General features: G+C 44.4%; 1 protein-coding gene across 11 annotated transcripts in view; it reads right to left on the bottom strand.

Annotated features, from left to right (window-relative positions):
- UBE4B (ubiquitination factor E4B) overlaps positions 1-13,025 on the bottom strand; it is a 70,799-nt gene that overhangs the window by 37,669 nt on the left and 20,105 nt on the right. For 10 of the 11 annotated variants that reach the window (XM_083453729.1, XM_083453738.1, XM_083453733.1 and 7 more), the window contains 4 exons: positions 7,427-7,562; positions 4,239-4,326; positions 2,237-2,381; positions 163-391 (listed from right to left, as the gene is read on the bottom strand). In XM_083453729.1, the coding sequence (XP_083309855.1) occupies positions 163-391; positions 2,237-2,381; positions 4,239-4,326; positions 7,427-7,562 (598 nt within the window). Of the gene's footprint in view, positions 1-162; positions 392-2,236; positions 2,382-4,238; positions 4,327-7,426; positions 7,563-10,431; positions 10,641-13,025 lie in introns of those variants that run through there. The other variant, XM_083453735.1, reaches the window with a different exon arrangement.

The raw sequence follows: 13,025 nt of genomic DNA on the forward strand, positions 1-13,025 counted from the left end.
TACGCTTCAAACAAATACTTTCCCCCCACCCTCCGGGTATCCATCACACCTTGCTTTGCACTGCAGAACTTGGAAAGAACCATTTTGCACACCTAACCCCTCTGCTCTGCCCTCGCAAACTCACTAACATGGAACCCAGCTAGTTATGCAGCTATAACTTACCTCGACAAGGAGCTGGAGCCAAACGAGCCCACGTTACAGAAAATGGGGCTCGTTCCTGGATTGGAACCAGTGTTCAGAACCAGATTTCTATCAGGCGACCGAGCAGCTGCTGCAATGGGCTGCGAGGTGGCTGTCAAACTGGCAAAGGGGTTTTCCTCCTTCGACTGGGTCGACATCATCAGAACTTCCATCAGGATCTGGCCAATCAAGTCTTTGAAGTCCGAGAACACTTTTGAGGAGAGACAGAGAGAATGACATGAACGTTCTCCACTGTAAGCACCTCAGAAGCAAAACAGAGTTTAAGGGAAAGATCTGAAGATTATGAGGTTGACAACGCCAGATAGTCTTGAGAAAATATAGCACATGGACTCAGCAGGGGCTGTATCCCACCAAGTCCTGCTCAGAGCAGATCAACTGAAATGCATACACATTAATTTCAAGAGATGTACTCTGAGCACCTGCCTTTTGACAAACACCCCATACAACTTGAAGGGAAGCAAGGAATTAAGATGAGCCTGCTGAATCAGGCCAATGGCCTGTCAACCCAGCATCCTTCTTGACAACAAAAGCTTTTCAGCATTATGAGCGCCAATATCAGCCACACCTTCCATATCAGCTACCGTATCACCCGCTGTAGAGGAATCTGAAAGTATTGGCAAGTCTAACGTCCTTGCTTGCCAACAAAACAGACTGAATGCTTTCCATCTTCAAGTCGTGAACACGGTGGGAGCTGAGCCACCCACCAAATAAGAGTCCTTCCCCTCCCTACACACACTCTTTGGTGCCAGCTCAGAGACCATCTGGTCATGACAAATGCAATTTGGAGCTCTGTACCCACTGAAGGAAATCCAACGCAGCAGCTAGATGGGAACTCGCTAGCCCATGCCACCAGCCATCTCCCATGAACAAGCAACTGTATTAATCACCAACCTTTGTTTAAGCATGATGGGACACGTGGGAAGGGGGCTTTAGCTCAGCAGCAGAACACAAAGCTTTGTAAGCAGAAACTCAGTCCCAGAACCTCCTGCGCAACAATCTTAGGTAGGTTGCAAAGACCTTTGCCTGAGAACATGAGTCCGTAAGAGAACAGAACACCAGGCTGGAAGGCCCAATGGCCTGAGCTGTGATCTGCTGACTTTATACCAGGCTTCTCGAGTCTTAATGTGTGGAACTACAGCTCCAATCACCCTTGACATCCAGCCATGCGGGCTGGGGCTGACAGGAGTTGTAGTACAACAACATCAGGTTGGAGAGGGCTGTCTTATGCTGTGTCCACAACAGAAAGGCAGAGAGGAGTGGGGGGGGGACCACTCTCATTTGGGGTGGATCCGTAGTTCAGTGGTATGTAAAAGACCCCCAGCTTCTGTCCAGTTGGTGCTAACCTGTAACAAGGCATTTTCAGTGGTGGTTCCCTGCTTGTGGGATGCCCTCTCTAGTGATGTACAATGCCTCTATCATTATTAACTTTCAGGAGGAATTTGAAAACATTCCTATTTGCCCAGGCATTTGGTGGTTGAAGAATACTGCTCCTGGCAAACTTAAGGTCATTGGATGCTTTCAATTGTAACTGCTTTTAATATATTTTTAAATGATTTTAGATGTTATAGTTAACATTTGTTTTTAGAACATTTTAATCTGTTTTAGAATGTTTTTGCTTGCTTTGTGTTTTTAAAATTGTGGATCTGTTTGCCATCCTGAGCTCCTGGGGGAGGAAGGGTAGATATAAATCCAAATAAATCTGCTCCAGTTTGCATTTATTTGACAATTCCAACCCCCAACCCCCCAAAAAATCTCTTTTCCTTGTCTTTTGTTTCCACTGTTTTTGGTTCATACGTGTATTTTGACTCGAGATATTTAAGAATAAACAAGATAAAATTTTGAGTAAGCATTTTAATTAAAATAAAACTGAAAAATCTCTGTAGCTGTTTGAGAAATGCTTCTACCTGAGACCAGCTATCTTGGCTACGGCTGGCCAAGATAGAATACAGCATTCAATTAGATGAATGGTAAGCAGCCCGGCTTCTGAATTCAGCATCATCAACAAACACTTGGGATTAGACCTCAGGTTCCTTACCTTCCTTTGGGTTCTGTTTAAACTGCTCAGAAAGCGAAGTTAGGAAGATGACGTCTCTGTCTCTGTCCTTCCAGGAGACCCGGAAAATCTTGCAGACCAGCTGTAAGGCTTGCTCTTCCGATATCTCTGATCCTGATGGGGGCTCCTTTATCATGGGGAGGGGGGGAAAGAGGAAAAGATTCGGGTACTCGTTTTGAAAAGCCACGAAAGGGCAGGTATTCATGATCATATAAGCTAAGGGTTAGCAACCTCATTCTGGTCTGCTGTGCTACGTTCCACCCTGATGCAGACATAATGCTCACTAACAGTGACAGCAAGTCATGGAAGGGTGGAATTTGCAAGTGAGAGAGAGGGTTGTGCCCTGCAGCACATTCCCAATCTCTCAAAGATGGTTTCATTTGTACAGTGGTGCCTCGCAAGACGAAAAGAATCCGTTCCGTGAGTCTCTTCGTCTAGCGGTTTTTTCGTCTTGCGAAGCAACCCCATTAGCGGATTAGCGCTATTAGCGGCTATTAAAGGGTTAAGGGATTAGCGGATTAGCTGCTAAAAGGCTATTAGCAGCTTAGTGCCTTAGAAAAAGGGGGTGGGGAGCGGAAAAAAATCACAGGAACTCGCAAGACATTTTCGTCTTGCGAAGCAAGCCCATAGGAAATTCGTTTTGCGAAGCACCTCCAAAACGGAAAACCCTTTCGTCTAGCGGGTTTTCCGTCTTGCGAGGCATTCGTCTTGCGGGGCACCACTGTATTTGAAACCCACCTCCCAGGCCGCAAAGGGCTCCCCACAAGGCTGCTTACAATATTGAAATTATGCAATGAAGGAAGGCTAAAAACAAGAGGAATCGGCAACAAAATGTGGGAACATGGAGGGCCCCTGTTCAGAATGCAAACCAAACTACCCATGTCTTCTTTCAAGATACACCATCCCTGTCCACCTATTTTTCTATTCTCCCCCCCCCCCCAACAATAATTCTGCATTCCAGGCAAAGTGAGGATGCTCAGCCCACATTGGGCTGCTTTTGGGATCCCCTCATGATCTCTCCCCCCCCCCCCATTTTATTTTATTTTAAATTTCTGCAAACCTGGGGGTTCTTCCAAGCCTCTTGAACATGGGTGGTGCTGTTAGGCTACACAAGGATCGGCACTCACCTCTGAACTTCGGAAATAAAGGGGTGGATAACAAACGGGCAAAACCCCCAAAACCATTGAAGCAAGCAAAAACTCAACGCAGGTCAAATAAGTTAAGCTTCAGCTATCCACCTACAGGCAGTGAGGGAGCCAACTGAGCTTCTCTTGGGGGAGAGTTTCACAACAGCATCGCCACAACCAAGAAGGCCTCACCCCAGATCCCACCCAGCTGCAACTCATCCACTAGAGGCAGCACATGAAACAAGACTGATAACAAGCATAGGTGGTTTGTTGTCTGAAACTGAGCCCATAGCATTTTGATAAAAAGGTAAAGGTACCCCTGCCAGTACGGGCCAGTCTTGACAGACTCTAGGGTTGTGCGCCCATCTCACTCAAGAGGCCGGGGGCCAGCGCTGTCTGGAGACACTTCCGGGTCACGTGGCCAGCGTGACATCGCTGCTCTGGCGAGCCAGAGCCACAGACGGAAACGCTGTTTACCTTCCCGCTAGTAAGCGGTCCCTATTTATCTACTTGCACCCGGGAGTGCTTTCAAACTGCTAGGTTGGCAGGCGCTGGGACCGAGCGACAGGAGCGCACCCCGCCGCGGGGATTCGAACCGCCGACCTTTTGATCGGCAAGCCCTAGGCACTGAGGCTTTTACCCACAGCGCCACCCGCGTCCCACAAGGAGCATTTTGATAGCACGCTCCTAACTTTTAACCGCCCAGAGGCCTTGGAAGTAAGAGTGAGCAAGAAACCCAAATGAATAAAAATAAACGAATGAGCATTCATTTTTAAACCCGTGTGCACATTGCCCCATAAAGGGCAACAGTCAAGTGTCTCCAAGCTTCCCAACTCCATCCAGTAGAGCTTACCTACCTTATCGGTAAGGCTCCTTTTCTCTCTTCGGTCATTCTCATCAACTTCCATGTTTTCAATTCCTGAATCTACATCCACCTGGGACATACTGTCAAGTAGAACAAAGAACCCATTAATTCTTCCAGGCATTTTCAATGAAAGTTGCTGACCGAAAAACAGGATGGCTGCAGAACGTGAAGGCAGCTCAAGGAGGGAAAAGACTGACATACACAAGAATAACTGGATCCATTGACAAATGTTGCCATTAACAGCCACTAGTCAACAGCCCTGGCCCACAACCTATTGTTCATACTGTGTTTTGCTCTCCAAAGAGAGGCGGAAAACTTGTGACTCAACCTGAAAGGAGCTCTACAGAGCAGCCCATTAGGAACTAAAAGGGGTGGGGGAAGAAACCCCTCTGTTCTTAAGTTGGTGCCTGCACAGAACATATGGGCATATGGATGGTGGTGAGGCTGCATGCAGTTTCTGCAGGCTTATTTTTATTATTAGCATTATTATTAATGCAATTTATTTGCCATTTTTTTTACAGAAGCAACTCAAAGCATCTTACAGCAAAAAACAACAACACATACATTAAAACCAGCCCAATATTAAAACCAGCCCAAAGCTAAAACTCATTCATATCTTTAGAAGACAGAACTATAGCATCCTACCCAGTGAAGGAGGCTACAGATAATCAAAAGTCAAAGGCCTGCAGCTAAAGGATGCTTTTGCCTAGCACCTAAAGGTAAGCAATGATCACACCAGGCAAGTGTCTCCCAGGAAATGCCGCCATTAAAAAGGTCCATTCTCACACTGCCACCCTCCAGATCTCTTTCTTTATACTTTTATTTATATAAGTATTTCATATACCACCATATCCTGTGGATATACAAATAAAAGAGAACATAAAAACAATACACGGTGAACATTAAAAAAACCGGTAGGGAGATTTAAACGGCATAGGTCTGTTGGCATGTCTTCAAGAGTTAACAGCAAGGGTGCCTGGCAAAACTGGCCATATTTGGTGAATACTGAAATCTGTGTGTTACTGACTCATTGTTTAAATTGGGCATAAGTCTTGGGGAGCAGAAATACGTGCATGAATTTAATATATTAACTATCATAAATGAACTGAAAAAAACATATTCCCATTAAACAATATAGTGAGTTCTGGAAAAGGAGAATAGCAGCTTCTGGTTCACTGTAATCTTCTGAGAAGTATGTGCCAAATTTAAAACATGGTTGCTAGAGGAGGATTAGAATCTAGAAACCAAGAGAGGGACAACCCTTTGAAGGGTCTTTAATTTCTGTGAAGGAATGAAAAATCCAGCTTCCCATTTCATGAATGTGTGTGTGTGTTTCCTTTTCGATGTTATATTTGGTTGTTAATTAAATAATTTCAGAATGGATAAATTCTTTTAAAAAAATAAAGACAGAAGAATTGAGCATTTTAATGGCTGAAATTTAACTGTAAGATTGTGGGGAAACCACAAAAAGACCCCTAGTGCTTCGAAGACTAATTAAATATTTAATACAGAAGAAGCTTTCATGGATTAAATACCTTGCCAACTCATGAAGTCTCCATCTGTAACTGGCATCATTCTCGCCACTGGAAATTGTTGTTTGGTTTTTTAATTAATTCTATTAATTTTTCTCATGTCCTTTTTTGTATTAAGCTTTAGTGTGTATGCTACAAATAATCAATAAACAATCTTCTAAAACTAAAAAGGAAAAGCTCCAAACAACATCTGAGCATAGACCACCTAGCTCATTATTTGGCCTATCTAGCTCACTATTGACTACACTGACCGGCAGCAGCTCTCCAGAATTTAAGGCTGGGGACATTCCTGGCCCTACCTGGAGATGCCAGGGATTGAACCTTGGTCCTTCTGCATGCATCTCCAACCACAGAATATATGTAACAGTTACACCCAGCATCCTTTGCACCCAGCAAATGTTCACCTGATTGAGGGGTTTCTACCCAGTCCCTTTAACTAACCTACCAAGGAAGGAGCTGCAGTCATGAAAACCAAACAGGTGAGGGCCACGCTTGCCTCTTATCTCAGGACTCATGCTCAGACCACAGGGGCAAAGAGCATGACCCCAACCAAAAGCTCCCCTCTTCCTTTTCACGTCTTTCTTCACTGCCTTTTTTCTTCCTAAAACATCTAGGCAACTGTAACTGCTTTACACATCACCCTCACAAACACGTTTTGAGCAATCAATGCTGCATGCTATTTCATTATTTATTATTCAGATATCTTATCAGCCACTCTGATTGGGTTGTTAATATTGAAAGCTTTTATTACATGGTCGGTATCTATTTTTTTACCCTTTCCTTTTGAATTTCAGTTCCCACAATCGATTCCCTAATATGTGGTTGTGTGTGTGTGTGTTTTTAAATGGTAAATTTGACCCCATTACCAAAATAGCATCCTATCCCTCTAGGTGGGAGCTTAAAAGAGGCAGTTCTATCCACTGTATTTGCCAGCAAGACATTTTGGGTTAGAGAGGTGACCTTAGCCCATCAAAACCCCCCCCCCAACTGTTTAAGATGCCCACAGAAAAAAACTAGTTGCCAGCAAAGGCTTAAGCAGAAGATAACTCAGATTAGCTCCTTACATGAATGTGTGTGTGTGTGTTGGGGGGGGGAGTGTATGCATGCAATAAATAAGGTTTTCCAGCTAGACTACATATATGCCACTTTTTCTGGATTAAAGTTAAAGAACCATCACCTCTTTGAGCATAAGATATGACTCAACTGGAGATTTATGAGCAAATGATATTCCACAAACACAAGATAGATGGGAAGCACTGAGTGCTGGGCTGACCTGGACCACCAGCTGCCCCCTCTCCCCCCATTTCACCTCTCCTGCCCCTTAAACATGCACATAGTTCATATTATTTTGATTCATTATGGTTTATTTTGTATTGTTCGACTGTATTGTTTTCTGCTTCTTTGTGGGAATTTCAATAAAAACTATCAATTAAAAAGATCCAATTACTTTGATAAAAGATACCCTGCCAAGTACCCCAGAGACAATTCTATCTCACCACCAGGAACCAGGCGAGCAGCTATTTACAAGCTCATGTTAGAAACTGCTGAGCAGGGCATAAAAAACTAGCATCTGTATGAGCAACAATCATCTGGGGCAACCCACAATGAGACAGCCTCAAATGAAGAGGGCAGATGGAAACTTTTTTACCTTTTCTCACAGGAGACGCTATCGATATCCATGCTCTGCGACCGGGAGAGGGACTGAGATTGTGTTTCGAGGCTGTTTGATGGGGAGCTACTGAGCGAACTCACACCTTCGCTGCTCTGGCTGCGGTGGGCTACACCTGCAGGGAAAGGACACCAGGGGGGAAAAAACTATATGTCATTTTGTTCCTACAACACATTCTTGAACTAAACACACACAGTGTTCGAAACTCCCATTGATCTAGGTGGGTTTTGCAACAGGGAATTTCATTAGCATGAGCAGTTTCTGAGCTCTGGGCACAGTACTGTGCCTAAGATTTCAGATTAAAACTGCAGAGTGGAAAGAAAGGAGGGTCTTTTTCTGCCTCCCCACTTCCACTCACTCTCTGAAGACTGAAGAAGAGACCCTCTTAAGAATATTAGGGGGGCAGGCAGGGGAAGCATGGCTTTGTTTTTTGCAGTCTTCAGAGGAGGACTAGACCATGCGAAAATGAACATATGATTTTAGCCGTCGTTCATTCATTTTCAGCTTTGTATTCTTGTTTGGAAAAAAGCACACCTAGACATTCTGTTGTTGCGCCCATAACCTAGGTTTAAGGTGCCATTTAGCTCTTAGCTTTCCAAAACTGAACATACACATACTGTAAATTACACACACATTACATACCGTATTTTTCCGTGTATAAGACTAGGGTCTTTTAACCAAAAATTAGGTTTAAAATTGGGGCTTGCCTTAAACATAGGTAGTGCTGAGGGGTGTTTTTTTAATCTGGAGTCCCCCCAAACAGGGGGTGTCTTATACATGGGGGCATCTTATAGACGAAAAAATACGGTACTTATATTACACACACACAGCAAAAAAATGCTGCAGCACATTTCCCCCCCCCCCCCAATACCAGGAGTAATCCTATTCCAGCCAGCCGTGCCTTCCCTCCAGGGCACTATTAAGCTGCTCCGACAAGCCAATTCAGGCTTTCCTTCCTTCTTCCAGTTGTTTGCTTTTTCTTTTCCAACTGACACTCAACATTATCTGCTTGCTGGGAACAACAGAATATGCATAAATCCTCACTGGGGCTGAGGTATTGGCTTTTTTGAGGGAGGGGGGGACAGCCTCGTTTGGTTGCTTTTGTATTTCTGAGTGGCCTGGAATTGAACCAAGCGCACCAATACCAACTTCTAGTTCCTAGTGGCCCTCCTTTTCAACTCTGTTGGCACAGGGTGACTGAGCTTGCTAGTAAGAGTGCTCCTTATATACAACGAAAATGCTAAAGTGTCAATTAAAAGATGTTATATATCTGCAACATAAATAATCAGCAATGCACTAACACCAGTAATCCCCAAAGACTTCAGAGTGATGTGTTGTAGGAAATTAATTCATGAAATTAATTTGCAATGAGTTCAAAGGTTGCCTACTGCAACTCTGTAGAGTCACTGCTCTGAGTGGGCCCAGCCATGACAAAAACTTTGACTCGCATTGAGTCACAGCTTCTGGGAGGGTAGAACATTATTACTGCCTACTCATAGAATCATAGAGTTGGAAGAGACCACAAGGGCCATCGAGTCCAACCCCCTGCCAAGCAGGAAACACCATCAGAGCACTGCTGACATATGGTTGTCAAGCCTCGAGTACCAGACAAAAACTTTCCCCATGAAATGTAATCCCATGCACTCAGTGGCGTAGCGTGGGGGGTGCAGGGGGGGCCGGCCGCACCGGGCGCAACATCGGGGGGGGGCGCTCGCACTCGCAGCTCTCTGCCCCTACCTGGCTCACTCTCTCTCTCTCACTGCAGTGCTGGCTGTGCGAATCCAATCCAAGCCGCCGGGTCGCTGCCCACTGTGGAGGGGAGAGTGCCAGGCGTGTGGTGCGGTGCGGAGAAAGAGCGAGGGACTATCTGGGGGAGGGACAGTGCAGCGGGGGGGGGGCGCAAATTACTTGCCTTGCCCCGGGTGCTGACAACCCACGCTACGCCACTGCATGCACTAGAGATTTTCAACCTTTTTGAGTCAAATGCTCCCGTGACCAACTACATTCTTTCTGCGGCTCCCCTGTTAGGAAATGCGCTCCAAGCCTCCAAAGCCCAATTATGTCATCTCTAGAGCTGGCACCCCCTCACACCTTTTCAAACACCCTCCCTTGTGGCGTGTTTCCTCAGCCTCCTCTCCTTTCCCCTATCCTTGGGAGTCCTTTGGCAGCTGGTGAAGGTGAGGCCACCATCTTGAGAGGGCATCAGAAGAGGGAGGGAAGGAAAGAGGGATAGAGTCCATTGTTGCCTGTGACACCCCTGACCATCATTCAAGACACCCCAGGGTGCCATGGCACACTGGTTGAAAACCACTGCCATACACAGTCAAAACTACTTTCAGACATCCTAATTTGCTGGCAATAGGAGTGCAGCATAGCTCAACCCACCAGCCAAACATTACCTGTGCAGACTGCAGCTGGCTTGAACTTACTAGTAGCGATCAACAAGGGAAAGAACAGGAACTGTCACTCAGAACCAGTGACAATATTCCATTTGCATCCCTGCCCTTCCTCCAAAGAGCTGCAAGCAGCATAAGTAGAGTACTCCCATTTTATTATTGCAAAAAACATCCTGTAATGCAAATTAGTCTAACAGACTTAGTTTTTATTTATTACATTTAGCTCCTGCTTTTAAGGAACTCAAGTAAGGAAGCAAACCAAAGCTGATGGTCTTGATTTGTTTGCGCTAACTAGGAAGACTCCTAAGTGGGGAACACCAGTTATCTCAGAAAGCTTGCAATTGCCTCCCCTAGCATACAAAAGAAAGAAAGAGACAGAGTGAAAGCCCATGGTTTACTAAGACTCACAAATCTAACACTAAACCATGGTTTAGCATTCTGTCTGAACCATTCCATCAAGTAAAAGAAAACCAAACCTATTTAAAAACCTAGTAAGAAGAAACTGATGAGAAAAGATAGCCACTAGTACAATTTAAGATATCCATGAATAATAAAAAGCAAAGAAAATGAAGCAGCCATCATTACTACCTTTCCCACTTTGCACGCTGCCTGCCAAGAAATAAAGTGTTGATAGTCATTTGCTCTGGACAGAATATACGCTCCATAATCTATCCCAGCACACCCAAAGCAAATTTAAATGAAAATTGTGCCCTATCTTTGGTAGGCACAAACAATACTGAATCCAATAGTGGAGCAAACTGGCCAGAATGATTTATTGAAGTAAACAGCTAAGAGAGACTATACATGTCTTACTTGAGCCACTTCAAACAGGAAAAAATATTTATTGCTATACTGCATCTTCAGCATGAGGTCAATGTGCAATATTGCATCACAGTGGCATACTAGTCTCTCACCTAAACAGCAGGGTCAGGGTTAAGGAGGAAGGAAGGAGAGCAACAAAAACAAAGTGAGATATATATGAGTGCTAGTTCACAACTACCATCATACACTCACATAATGAAGGAACAGGGCCTTGAATAGGGCTATGCACATTAAGAGGCAGCTTGGTGCTCAGTGGCTATTACACGAGAGTTTGGCACTGTGTGGCTGTGGGTTTATAGGGTTTCATGTAGGGATATTTATCAACCCTACTAGGATGATGCCAGGGATTGAACCTGGGTCCTTTTACATGCAAAGCATGAACAATGGCCCTTCTTCAGCATTAAGTGAATGGCTGCCATTCATCTAGATAAGGGGAAAGTAAACAGCTGCACTTGAGGACTGTTGCAGTGAGGGCAAACACAGCCCTGACACCCAGTGGCATCTGCCCTGACTGACTGGGATCTCTGCAGGGGAAAGGCCTGTATGATAGCAGGAACATGACTAATCCTTTATTTAAAATCAATGTTGTTGTCTATGCTACACATTTCAATAGGCTATTTATTGCATTTTTACTCCAAGGGCTCCTAAACCCCCAAACGCCACATTTTATCTCCACAAAACCCTCTAAGACAGATTATAGGTTATGTTCTGAACAGAGTTTTCAGCCCTGGCCAAAAACCTGGTATTCAGAAGCATAGTGCCTCAGAAAAAGGAGCCTCTATCTAGCTGTTGTAGCCAGCAGCAACTTAGGGGCCCATCCAGCAATAACATCCAGAGGGGTAGCCGTATTAGTCTGTTGCAACAAAATCAAAATAGGAACCTTAAAAGACCAAACAATTTACAATTGCATACCGTAAGCCCACAAGTTACACACATTTAACTTGTGCACATTCAGCTTTACACGATTGGCAAATAAAAAATCAAAAAGGGGTTGGCGTCCGGGGAAAATAACTTTGGCAATTCCACCCACCATTGCTCCCAATGTGTTTCAACTAGACATGATTTTGGCTTTAGGAACGATCCCCAAAATGTAATCCCTGTGTAAGCTGTGGGCTTACTGTAATAAGCTGTTGTTGACTAGCATCCAGTTCATTAGATGCATGAAATTTTACAGGTTACCTGTAACTCAGATATTCTAACCCAATGAAATGGAATATACATCACGAAACCTTCTGTGTAACACACAAGATGCAACTACAGCATTGACTAAGGTAGCTTTGAAACAGGGATGGGGAACCTGAGGGGTGGGGGCCAAATGTGGCCCCCAGGCCTCCTCTATCTGGCCCTTGGAACTCTCTCCAGTTCACACACCCCACTAGCCCTCCTTTACACACTCCTTGAGCGTTTCCCCCTGAAAATGTGTCCTTGAACTCTGGTAATGTTTCTTGCTTGTAAGGATAGAGGAATGTGTCAACCTGATCTTGTCCACCACTGATAAGCAGCTCCTGGAAGGATGTCCAGAAGGATATGGGACCCTCAGACTAAAAAGGGTTCCCAACCCCTGCTTTTAAAGAAACAGACACATTTATGGATGATAAGGCTATCAAAGACTACTAACTGTGATGACTATGTCCTCTCTCTCTACTGTCAGAGACAGTATGCCTGAATGCCAGTTGCAGAGAATCACATGTGCAACTTTTCAGCTATTGTGAGAATAGGATGCTGGACTAGCTAAGCCTTTGGCTCATCTTATGCCATAATAAATTTGTCTTGAAGGTGCCACAAAACTCTGCTGATTTGTCCATGAATGGATCTCATTGCTCATGGCCAGTATCACAAATTCCTGCTGAGAATTTTGCAAATAATCCCACTTCCCAATATGGACTGTTTTAAGCCACAACCAGCAGCTGAAACGATCACACCCCACTGCTTCCAAGGAGAGGAACCAACACACAAAAAAAGGCAGGACCTAATAAGGTTGTACAAGATGCTCCCTTCAGCCGAAAGTGCTTGCATGGAAGAGAACATGGTATCAAAACAAATGAATGTGTATTTCCACAAAATATTTAAGAGGAAAAAATTAGGAAAGTGTCATGTTTCCTTATTGATCTATCATTCTGCAGTTTTTAATTAACATAGCAATGCAGAAAAAACTACTCCATACTGGAGTTGTAGAAAGAAATCTGAATTCCTAGGAAGCCAGCATTCATTTTATTCATCTGCCGTGGAGGAAAATAATGACCAGGAATTTTTCTAACACAGCTGCCAACAGGAAGGAAATCAGAATTATTAAACTGGATTTTTCACTGCCAGTTGTGTTTATCATCCCTCTTTGGAGGCCTAAATGCCAATATAAAGAA

The sequence above is a fragment of the Podarcis tiliguerta genome (genome assembly GCF_965153285.1).
Source record: "Podarcis tiliguerta genome assembly, chromosome: 8".
Taxonomy (NCBI): Eukaryota; Metazoa; Chordata; class Lepidosauria; order Squamata; family Lacertidae; genus Podarcis; species Podarcis tiliguerta.